At 43.0% G+C, this 12,848-nt stretch overlaps 1 protein-coding gene across 1 annotated transcript in view; it reads right to left on the bottom strand.

Moving 5' to 3' along the window:
• LOC124799212 overlaps nucleotides 1-12,848 on the bottom strand; it is a 333,002-nt gene that overhangs the window by 48,350 nt on the left and 271,804 nt on the right. Inside the window, exons 25-26 of the mRNA XM_047262783.1 lie at nucleotides 9,791-9,970; nucleotides 1,819-1,991 (exon numbers count right to left, since the gene is read on the bottom strand). Of these exons, the coding sequence (XP_047118739.1) occupies nucleotides 1,819-1,991; nucleotides 9,791-9,970 (353 nt within the window). The remainder of the gene's footprint in view (nucleotides 1-1,818; nucleotides 1,992-9,790; nucleotides 9,971-12,848) is intronic.

Genomic DNA, 12,848 nt, shown 5'->3' on the forward strand with positions numbered 1-12,848 from the left:
AGCAATACAATATCAAAAACTTTTATTACTGGGTAAACAGTCACTACGTGGTTTGACAGCTGACATTTATAATTCCCGCTCACGTCAGGAAAAGCACCAATACGGGAATAGCAGCTTTTACGTTATTGGTCAGAACGCAAGCGAAGCCATATTTCGCGACAAAATACTCTTATTAGTCACTGTCATATATCTAGTCTCATAACAATACACAAAACTACATAAAATAACTACATGACGGCCGGAGTGGCCGTGTGGTTCTGGGCGCTACAGTCTGTAGCCGAGCGACCGCTACGGTCGCAGGTTCGAATCCTGCCTCGGGCATGGATGTGTGTGATGTCCTTTAGTTAGTTAGGTTTAATTAGTTCTAAGTTCTAGGCGACTGATGACCTCAGAAGTTAAGTCGCATAGTGATCAGAGCCACTTTTTTTTTAACTACAATAATTTTGACATGCAAAGAGAATTAGTCCTAATGAGAGAAAGAAGTTTATATTTACTGGTGTATCAACAATAATTACCAAGCAACTTTTAATTCACTGATTGTAATTTATTTTCGTTAGCAGAAAGTAAACAAACTAAACAAAGAATTTAATTAAATAGAGTGTGTAATTCTTATACTTTTAATAGAGAAAGTTTCTAGGTCAGGGGATAGCGTTCGGCGAAATCCCTTAACTTTTTGTTGCATACGAAGCGTTGCGTTAGGCAGCACGATGTCGGCGGGTTACGATGATGAGAGCAGGATACAGACAGTTCCGCTGGTTAATCTTCTCCGGCGAAACGCAAATAAAGTTCCAGCACAGCTGTATCATTAACCCCGTGGTGATTAACAAACCACAAGACGCCAGTATACGAACGTTGTTGACATGTCCTCTCTTTCAAAGTACGTGTCGTAGACATCGCTTGTTTTTACACTTTATGCACTGTCCGTGACGCTATCGTCCATAATTACACGGTTCGTCACATTCATATAGTCTTAGCCACAAATACACAGTTCATAGAATTGTTCTTGTGTGTGAAGCACACCGTAACCAATGTCCACTCTGTTCTCGCATTTCAGACTTCGACAACGTCACTGAATGCCATTTATATTGCACAGTTAATCAGTCTTCACTTTCACGGCTTGATAGAATGTGATATACAACAGTTCCACCACCCAAAACCAATACCAGCAAAGTTCATTCGCATAAAAGCACAGTTCGTGTCGGCCAAAACAAAGTAATGTTAGCGGCACTTTCACAGTGCGGTTTATTTGCTCTTAAAGTTCGCTGGCGATGGCATTACATACCGCAGTGGTAAAGAGAATTAACAGTCTGATAGTTCGGTATCACTGTCCATACAATTACGTATGCTTTTCACGAAACACAGTACTATTTTTCCCGCGCACGCTTCACAGACACGCCATCCACCATCCCCTCTACTACGCAACAACCTTTCGACTCTCGATATCACTATCGCTGTCCCCTGTCTATAGATGTTATATCGTTATCGTAAATTACATAAACCTTTATAAATGTTATTGACTGCATTTTTCACAATTAATAATATTCCAAATGAGAACTTTACAAACTTTAGCACAGGTACAAAGCAAGAAACATATTTATCCATTGGCAAACGAAATAATCACAATTACATCTTTACATTTAAAAACCACAGTAGAATGTTACATAGTCACGATTAGAAATGCCCATATGAACAAAAGAAAAAGAATAGAAATCTAAAGAAAATCAGGAAAAAAAATTTTATATGCGTAATTAGCAATGCCTTCACAGCCTCAAATTTGCTCTGAAGAGTGACATCGGGTTTTAAACCGTGTCTACTTACCCAGTTGTTGGGCGGTTCCGGTGTCTCTCCATCTTCACCGACCTTCCCCTCAAGCCACACATAATAATCCTCATACTTGTCATATTCTGGATCACTAACGTTCGACGATTTTTGAAACCATTCGTGTTCATCGCTCGAGTGATTCGGAACGAAGTCCATTAGTATTTTCAGACCTGCAAAAATAATCACAGAAATAATTAATCATTCACTATTGAGTTATGCATAACAACTTGCATTTTAATTCTCTCCATCTGTATTCTCCCCGTCTCTCCACCTTGTCAGTTGTGTATCTCTTTCTATACACACTTCTCGACGAAAAATGTGAAGCACCTAGAAGACATGGTCGGATGTCAAAGTAACTTCGTACACCAGGCTCATCCAAGAATTGCGCTCGGCGGCGCAGTGCAGTTCAGCGCCCCTACGCAACCGTATGTCCTAGTCTTGGCATATGAGCGAGAGAGATAGCCGCAGAGCGAGCGAGACCGCATAGCACTGCCCTTCACTGGACTTTCCCACGGGCAGATCACACGTAAACAAAATAACGACGAAGCACAGCTCTGTAAATGTGGTCGATGAGTGGTAAAACAAGTAAACCTTTTACTATTTAGGTAGCAATTAGTGCTCGTGTGGCAGAATTACTACGCTAGGCTTTAGAAAACAATATCCAAAACAAGAATCGAAGAGCAGCTTAGTAGCTTGCTGACCCTCAGGTTGATTCTATAAGCACTGTACAAGCAAGCCCATCATATGTACAGTATCTACATCTACATCTACATATATACTCCGCTAGCCACCAAGCGATGTGTGGCGGAGGGCAAAATTCGGGCCAAAGTCATATTTCCCCTACTCTGTTCCACTCGCGGATCGCGCGAGGGAAAAACGACTGTCTGAACGCCTCAGTACGAGCTCTAATTTCCCTTATCTTTGAATGGTAAACATTGCTCTACATCCTTGGATTTAGGAATTTAGCGAGCAGCCCCTTCCGTTTAGCGCGTCATCTGTCTGCAAGTGTGTCCTACTTCAAATTTTCTATCAGATTTGCAACTCTCTCGCGATGCCTAAATGTACCAGTCACGAATCTTGCCGCTCTTCTTTGGACCTTCTCGATCTCTTGAATCAGACCCAACTGGTAATGGTCCCATACCGACGAACAATACTCTAAGACTGGACGAACTAACATATTGTAAGCTATTTCCTTTGTTGAAGGACAGCATCGCTTCAGGATTCTACCAATACACCGCAATAGAGAGTTTACTTGTGTAATCTGATCATTCCATTTGAGGTCATTTCGAATAGTCACAACCAGATACTTGACGGATGTTACCGCTTCCAAAGACTGGGCATTTATTTTGTACTCGTACATTAATGGGGATTTTCGCCTTGTTATATGCAGTAGGTTACACTTACTAATATTGAGAGACAACTGCCAGTCATTACACCACGCGTTTATTTTCTGCAAATCCTCATTGATTTGTTAACAACTTTCGTGTGATACTACTTTCCTGTAGACTACAGCATCATCGGCAAACAGTCTAATGCCGCTGTCAATACCATCAACCATATCATTTATGTAAATCGTAAAAAGCAGTGGACCTATTACGCTGCCCTGGAGCACACAGGAAGTTACGCTTATTTCTGTTGAAGTCACGCCGTTCAGGACGACATACTGCTCCCTGCCTGTTAGAAAATTTTCCATCCAACCGTATATATCATAGCATAGAACGTAAGCTCGCACTTTTTGGAGCAAGCAACAGTGTGGAACTGAGTCGAACGCCTTTCTAAAGTCGAGAAATAGGGGAACAACCTGGGAGCCAGTATCTAGAGCCTGTTGTGAATCATGCACAAAGAGGGCCAGCTGTGACTCGCATGACTGTTTAACAAGAAATGACAGTAAATAATATATGTATTGAGAGTCGAATGTCAGAATACCCATACTAGTGAACAGGGATCGACAAAATGTTCGCGAACGTTTATTGGTAGAATCCGGAAGCTATGCAGTCCTTCAACAAAGGAAATTGCTTACAATACGTTAGTTCGTCCATTATAGAGTATTGTTCGTCTGTATGGGACTCTTACCAGTTGGGTCAGATTCAAGAGATTGAGAAGGTCCAAAGAAGAGCGGCAAGATTCGTGACTCGTATATTTAGCCATCGCGTGAGCGTTACAAATCTCATAGAAAGTTTGAAGTGGGACGTACTTGCAGATAGACGACGAGCTAAGCGTAAGGGGCTGCTCACTAAATTCCGAAATCCGAGCTTAGCCGAGGATGTAGAGCATATATTATTACCACGAACTTCCAAATAGCGCAATGATCACCATTCAAAGATAATGGAAATTTCGTACTGAGGCGTTCAGACAATCGTTTTTCCCTCGCGCGATTCGAGAGTTCGAGAGTGGAACAGAGGGGGGGGGAATATGACTTTGGCACAAATTGTGCCCTCCGCCACACACCGCTTGGTGGCTACATGAGTATATGTGTAGATGCAGATGTATGTTGTAATTTCGTGTACTGACGCGTTCCATGACCTCGGGGATTTGCTCCTCAATTTGGTCCTACGGAACTAGACATGTAAATAAATACATAAACAGTTAGTTAATACACTACCTCATCAAACGTATTCGGACTGCACTGACCGTTAAATGTCACGAGATGTGGACCCATTATCATGAAAGGAGCCAGGAATTATTATGTTGCCAGTAGAGAAGCGGAAACAGCAGAATGGGTCGGCCAGGAGAGCTCAGTGATTTCACCTGAGCCAGAATTTCAACCCTTCTAAAACTGCTCTGGTCGACTGCTAGTGATGACCGTGATGCGGAAACGAGGAGGAACAACCACAGCTGAATCAATATCAGGCAGATCCCATCTGCCGACGGACCGGTACTGTGGAGCACTGCGGAGGACAGTTGAAAAAAGTCGCACGAAATCAGCCCCAGGAGTCACTCGTGTGTTCCACGGTGCTACCAGCAGTCCCGCTGGCGCAGTTGCTGCGTATGGTGTGCTAAAAGGAATGGAGTACAGCGGCTGAGCAACTCTTCATAAGCCACACGTTTCTGCAGTCAAAACTAAGCGGCACTTGAGGTGGTGCAGAGAGGGACTCTACTGGACAGTGGACGACTGGAAACGAGTCATTTGGATTGATTTACCACGCTGTATCGTTTGGCAGTCGGACTGAAGGTTTCGGCTGTGGTGGATTCCCGTAGAATGTTACTGGCCATCATGTGTAGTGCCAACAGTGAAGTACAGACGATGTGGTGTTGCCCTACAGGGGCGTTTTTCGGGATTAGGGTGTTGTTCCCTTACTGCGCTTAGGAAAACGATACGTGCGGAAGAATATTTACCGCATCGTGTCTTGCGTACAGTATAGGAACAGTTCGGAGACAATGGACAGCATCTGTGGGCAATAACGTTCCTTAAATGGACTGGTCTGCCTAGAGTCCCGACGTGAACCCAATGGGTGTGGGATGAGTTGAAACGTCGTATTCGCTCCAGATCCCAGCGTCCCACGTCACTAACTTCATTGGTTTAAGTTCTTGATGAAGAATGGGTTACAGTCATTCAGCCACGCCACTGAAAGTGTTGAATGTGTCCCCTAAAGAGCTCCAGTCGTCATGAAGGCGAAGAGTGGACACACCCTATCTTAACATCAACTAATAGGTGTTCGGATACTACTGATCAGATAGCGTACAGCTATTACTGAGAATGGACTAATATACCAGACACCACTTTACGGGGTAGTTTTCATAAGAGTTGTTTGCACTTATCTTCTTACACTTGCTACACTTCAGCATGACGTTCAGTGTTTCATATTAACTGTTTGCTATCAAACGCTAAATATTCGCAGTAATTTGATGTTTATATACTAAGACAATAGACATGGGTCCTGTAATGGTGACATATTGGGCGGTTATAATTAATCATTCGTCATTCAACACGTTATAACACGGAAACTAATGACCGTGAGAGTACCAAACTTGGTAAGATTAATGTCTAGAGTATGGGGTGGATGATTTCCATGCATCACAGAGCCACCTTAGAGTTCCAAGTATAGCCAACAGGAGACGTGATCAGTCATTCTGAGTCATAGTCTCACACACCTGACCAGTCACAGTGCACTTTTTGATGTGTCAACATGAGTTTGGACAAAAGGAGCAGGGCATTAATGGTAAAGCTCTATTATCAAAACAACATTAATGCTACAGCTGCACTCCGAGAATATAGTCGGCTGAAAGGATTATGGAAGGGTCCTCTTTGCCCACCTGTTGTGCGGAGCATGTCAAAGAAGTTCGAATCAACCGCAGAACTGGGCCTCGCTCCGGGAAGAGGCCGATGACCAGATGGTTGATGAAATAGCTGTTTCACTGACAGACAACGCTGCACGCAATTCCAGATCGTCAGAGTGTGTGTGCTGTGTCAAGACACTTGAACATCCCGTGGTCCACTGTACGGGAGGTCCTTCGAACCATTCTGAAATAGCATCCGTACAAGATCCACATCGTACGGCAGCTTGCACCACAGGACGCACGACGACGTGTTGACGTCGCTCTCCACTTTCTCGCAAGGATTGAAGTTGACAAGGGCTGGCCCTGGGCCCTCCTACGGACAGACGAAGCTAATTTTTCGCTGACGAATGAGGTCAACACCCAGAATTGCCGAGTGTCGGGATCTTCACCTGCAGTTACTGTGCATGAAGTTCCTCTGTATGATGAACGTGTCACCATACGCTGTACCGTCACGGCTACTTTCATTCTATCTTGAACAGGTTGGCGCTCAAGGACCAAAGACGTGCAGTTTGACTGGCCAGCGTTACTGCGATATGCTTCGCCATCATGTCATACCCTCCCTACAGGAGAGAGACGCATTGAACTCAATAGTTTTCATGTAAGATGGGGCCCCACCGCACGTCGCTAGTGAAGTTCACCTGTTTCTCCGAAACGCATTTGAAAACGATCGAATTATCGGCCGATCGTTTCCAAATGCTTGGCCGGCACGATCACCTGATCTCAATTCCTGTGACTTCTGGTTGTGTGGCTACCTGAAGGACAGGATTTACTAGGTGAGCATTCACACATGTGCTGATCTGAAGCGCAGCATACCAAGAGAGGTAGCCAGCATACCTGTGCAGAATACAATCCTGCGCTTTCAGACTCTTCTGGACACTGATGGGCGCCATATTGAGCCTCTTTCGTAACAGTAACGGTACCGGTATGTAATGGTATCATGTAACCCAGCAGCACTTTCAAAGTGGTTCAGTTGAATTGATTCTGCATTACTTCTCTTCCCCATGACCTTCACATTAATGCTACCAAATCTGATCCTAGTACGGTAGTTATTTTCCGCGTTATAACGTGTTAGCTAGGGAAAGCTTAACTACAACCACCCAGTAACGGGTAGAAGTGCAGATAATTTTTGTATATGGTACCGTAGTAAGTACACACTTCAGCGTGTGGGTTATTTCTTCTTTGCTTCGAACAGTATTCCCATAGACAAGGTACAAAGTTTACGACATAATGTTTTCTGCACTGTTGTAACATGCTCTGTGGTCGTAACTGCGTGACAAGGTGGACTATGCCTGTCAATATAGACTACCCGTTTTGCGTCGATGTATCCAGGTTTCAATACCTTTCCTGTTGCCCAGGTTAAAATAAACATTAATGGCTTGCTTGTGCTACATCTGGAGGTAATACCAAACTAAAAACATACAACTGTAAATCCATAGTTATTAGTCTGCAGACGACGTAAAAGCTGATGTAATGTTGTCGTCAGTAAATACTAAAAATATCTGCACTCAATCCTGTTACACCTTGTATAGTATAATGTTTTTTAAATTTTCACAAAATTTATTGACCTGTACCAGTTGAAAATGGCTAAAGGCTGAAGTTTCAGTTGTAGATTTCGTAGTTATATAATTTCAGTGACCGAACTCGTTCGAAGAAGAAATTAAGCGACTTTCACATTCCGCGAAGGAAAAAAACTTCTCCAATTAGGCAGCTGAATCTACCAGCGGCGGTCTCCCAACCCACAGTACTATATGACATTAAAAAAAAAATAAAAGTAGCGGTCTCCCAAAATCAGTGAAGTTGTAAGCAGGCTGTTTAGGTTTTTATGTTGGTAACGCCACATAGCGCCCTGTATGAAAATCACTGACTGTGCTGTGTGCAGTCTGTGGCTGGTTGGCATTGTTGGAATATTCCCTGTTGTAGTGTTGGGCAGTTGGGTGTGAACAGCGCGTAGCGTTGAGCTGTTGGAGGTGAGCCGCCAGCAGTGGTGGATGTGGGAAGAGAGACTGCAGAGTTTTGAGAGCGGGCGATCTGGACGTGTGCCCGTCAGAAAAACGAAATTTGTAACACTGGATGTCATGAACTGATATATATATATATATATATATATATATATATATATATATATATATATATATATTTTATGACTTTTAAACACTATTAAGGTAAATACATTGTTTGTTCTCTATCAAAATCTTTCATTTGCCAACTATGCCTATCAAGAGTTAGTGCCTTCAGTATTTAGAATCTTTTATTTAGCTGGCAGTATTGGCGCTCGTTGTATTGCAGTAGTTCGAATAACGAAGATTTTTGTGAGGTAAATGATTCATGACAGGTATAGGTTATTATTAGTCACGACGATTCTTTTGTAGGGATTTTTGAAAGTCAGATTGCGTTGCGCTAAAAATATTGTGTGTCAGTTTAGTGATGATTAGAATAAGTAAAGAGAGAAATGTCTGAGTACGTTCAGTGTTGCTCAGCTGTTTGAAAATCAAATAACGTAAGAGGTTTCCACAATCATTCATAAATTTTTCTAAGGAGAGGTTTCAAAGTCATATTTTGGATTGGAAATTCCATCAGGCCCAGTATCAAATGCTGTGTCAGCCTGTGTTACAGCTTATATTTGCAACACATGAGGAGTATGAAAATCGAAAAAGAAAAATTAGTAATGGTGGAATTTTAAATAACGCACTACAGGACTGCGTGAACGAATTTATATTCATCATCTAAAAGATGGAATAGACCAGATGGAAAGAAAATTCTATATAAACTTCGCAATAGAAGTTGTCAAAAGTGGTTAGATACATGTCAAAGAGTTTAGGAAAACCTTATATGAAAATGCATCGAATGGAAATTTATTGCACAAAAACGTCTAGTATTTTTTGTTTTACACACTGTGTAAAGTATATGCAGAGATGAATAAATTGTTACATGAGAGGGAGAAATGGATGTCAGACAGAAACAATATTGTTATAAAATGAGTGGGAGGTATTGTATCAAACGGTTCAAATGGCTCTGAGCACTATGGGACTTAACATCTGAGGTCATCAGTCCCCTAGAACTTAGAACTACTTAAACCTAACTAACCTAAGGACATCACACACATCCATGCCCGAGGCAGGATTCGAACCTGCGGCCGTAGCAGTCGCGCGGTTCCGGACTGAAGCGCCTAGAACCGCTCGGCCACACCGGCCGGTGGTATTGTATCATTTGAAGACTTGCCGTGTACAACACACGAATGGTACAGCTATATGGGGCATATGGCATGAATGTAGACACAATATCCGAGCAGTCTCTTAAAGACAGGGGCGCCAAACGTGGCAGCATGTTGCGAGTTCACCGAGTTCGTCGGTAGATAATAGATATAACACATGGGAGTCGCAGTTGATCGGAGATAACGCTTTAATACGGCCTTCAACGGTCTACAGTGTCTCCGGCGGATCTATAATACCACAGAGACAACGTCTTCACACGTGTAAACCGCTGCAAAGGGCGACCACAGTTGTTTGAAGAACAGATGTCTCGTCGCCTCCGCAGTGCCATTCGGGGCCATCGTTGGTTTGCTGTAAGTGTGGGGCATTGTGAAACCATTTCTGCCCGCATCTGCTTCAGCATCCGATGACTGACATCATATTCAGTGCCCTCAGTACAATTATAAATTATGACCATAAAAATATCAAACTGGATTGATTACCTTTATCGTGGGCTTGAGCCAGCAATTCGTCGAAATCTTCCATGGTGCCGAAAACAGGATCGACGTCTGTGAAGTCGGAGATGTCGTAACCATTATCAACCATAGGCGACTTGAAGAACGGAGACAGCCAGACTCCTGTTACACCAGCCTCTACTAGGTGGTCCAGCTTCTCCGTTACACCTGTGTAAGCAGATGACACACAACCAGTGAAATACAAGGGCGACTTGGAAGTATTGCATGCTACGTGTATTTGAAACGCCAAAGTGACTTACAGTGCCAGGCTTTATAATTGTAATACCATGCAGATGGTAAGCAACAAACTGTAAATTGGTAACAAGTGTACTACATGGAAACTCTTGGAGGAATATGGACAATGCAGGAAAAGACAGATTGTTATTTACCATAAAGAAGACACGTCAAGTTGCAGACGGGCAGAATTAAAAGACACTTACTTAAATCTTGCGACCACAGTCTTCGTCGATGACACACACACACACACACACACTCACACACACACACACACACACACACACACACACACACACACATCATGTCTTTACAGTAAGTAACAATTTTGGAAGGAAAATCAGCATTGGCCGTATTTTGTTGTTTTATTGACAGAAAAATCGATTTTTGGTCACTTAGTGACCATCCTATGTGATCGCTCTAGGCTTGAGGTTATAGCTTGATACCGGTGCCTACCAATTTTAATTGTATATTACAGCATTGAGGATGGTCACTAAGTGACCTAAAATCGATTTTTCTGATAATAAAACAACAAAATACAGCCAATGCTGATTTTCCTTCCAATTCTATCCGCTATTTGGTCGTGATGCACACAACACGCCATGGAGTCACCAATCGAGTAACAATCTGTCTCTTTCTACAATGTTGATTAGCATTTTAGTGCAACTCCGCTGAGTAGGTAATAGTGAGAAGCAGCAAGCCATCTGGCACGCACCTCTTCATTTAATATGAGAATAACGCTCCACTTAGAGGATAATGAGAGTGTAGAATACAACATCAATGTTTATAAAAGGGATTGGACTACAACAATTGTACTGACTTCCAACTAACTTGAAATCTTAATTACGTACATTTAACGTGGTGCAGGTCTTCCTTTCTTTCTACTTTTTTGAATGTATGGGAGCAGTGCAGAACTCTTGATCTGGACAAGTACAACACTGTCCATTGTAACGAATAAAGCACGTCTGACGTATGCACAAAGAGGCAAACTCAGTTGTTGCCTCAACGAAAGTCACCTCACCGGGCGAGCTCCAGAGAATGCGAGCTATGGTGCATTTGTGAGCCACTTCCAGTATTGGGGACACGCCGAGGACACGGAAGAAAGTTTATTAGTGTGAGGCTGGCGCTCTTCCTGTTTTGAAGAGTTCTTTCAACAGATAACAGTCTTACGCTTTCCTAAAGGGACACAGCTTGCACAAAAAAAAAAAAAAAAAGAGGACGACCTCTGGTAATTGCTTGTTAATTGCTTGTTAGTTGCTTGGCGTGGAACGATGTAATTGGTAAAAATGTTTGTGATGTCCCAAAGCAGAGGCAGAAGCAACAGTTTTTTGAGAAAAAAGGGTGGATTGTAAAGTCATTGACATTTTAGCGTGACACTCCTTCTTGGAGTGACTGTTTTTGTACAAAGCAATTAAGCTATTCGCTGACTGACTGTACTTATTCAGCGATTGGCAGGCATGACCTATTTGGCAGGAAGAAAAGAAGAGGCTGCATGATTCAGTTAGAGCACAGAGACTTGGTTCTGAGACAGAGATATGGAGGGGTCAAAGAGTTCGTCCAGAGATGGGGTGGCACAGATCTGGTGGGTATCTTTGCAGCCAATCAGGGTGCAGAGTTCGTGTTCGCGACAGCACGACCCTCACCCTATACCACACAGGCACTAGCATATTTCTGCAAGTCTCATGCCGAATATTTACGGTGGCCATTACTAGCAGCACCGGAGTCATATAACAACCCTTCGTCCGCATTTAATCAAATCTTTGCAGTTATGTCTCAAGCCTGACAGTGCTTTAGGAGATGCATGCATTCGTCAATCTAGCAGTCACAGCATTTGTAGGAATAGAAGAATGTCAGTTGCGTCCATAACGAATGTTCAGATTTACGTTCAAGTAACGCTGAAAACCAGCAGGTTTACTTGTATAATTCTCGTAGTAACACATTTTGTAATATCAGTTGAACTGCTTTCATAGTCAGATGTGATTAACGTGTGTTTTCAGTTGAATTAATTAATGCGTTCATTTAAAACTTGTTTCTGTTAACACCTTCCATTAATGTCAAATTTAATACCATGAAGTTCTCCACTTTAGGATCCACAGCTGGGGCTATGAATTCTCCGTGTTAGTCATTCCGCTGCTCACAATAATTTCCGCTTTTTTCTCAAAGGCGCGTCTGTCCCTTTATTAACGTCTTGGGTAACGTTAAACGTTTTAAGCACACATGGGATTTGCAGTAGTAATGCCATCTACATTCTGTATACAATGAAACATTACGCAAGAGTTTACACACTCGGAGATCGCATCTGAATGCTGGTCGTATGTGAGAAGGTTGTCTTACGGTTTGTGTAAGAAGGAGAAAGCTCCAGCACCACGTATGGAATTCGACAGGGGCGTGTTTGTGGCCCATGGAGACAGTGATTTATCACTGCGCGGCATTGCTACTCACTTGGGTCCGTATCCCACGACTGTTACGCGAATATGGAATCGATAGGTTCTGGAGAGCCATATGCAACTTCATGCAGTACCTCAGCGGTACCATACAAATACCGCCCGAGAGGAGAGACATTGTTCACTCGCCTGTGCAAGATTTTACGGCTACGTCACATGCCTCGAGTTGGGAAATGGGTTTATTTGCAGCAAGAAAAGTATCCACTGGGACAGTGCGACGATGTCTGGAGCATTACGGACTGCTAGCACAGTGACCATTTTTCGGGCTTCCAATGCGGCAGCAGCAAACAGAATCACCGACAGTGATGATGATGATGTTTGGTTTGTGGGGCACTCAACTGAGCGGTCATCAGCAGTCCAATCGAGCC

This window comes from Schistocerca piceifrons, chromosome 1 (genome assembly GCF_021461385.2).
Source record: "Schistocerca piceifrons isolate TAMUIC-IGC-003096 chromosome 1, iqSchPice1.1, whole genome shotgun sequence".
Classification (NCBI taxonomy): domain Eukaryota; kingdom Metazoa; phylum Arthropoda; class Insecta; order Orthoptera; family Acrididae; genus Schistocerca; species Schistocerca piceifrons.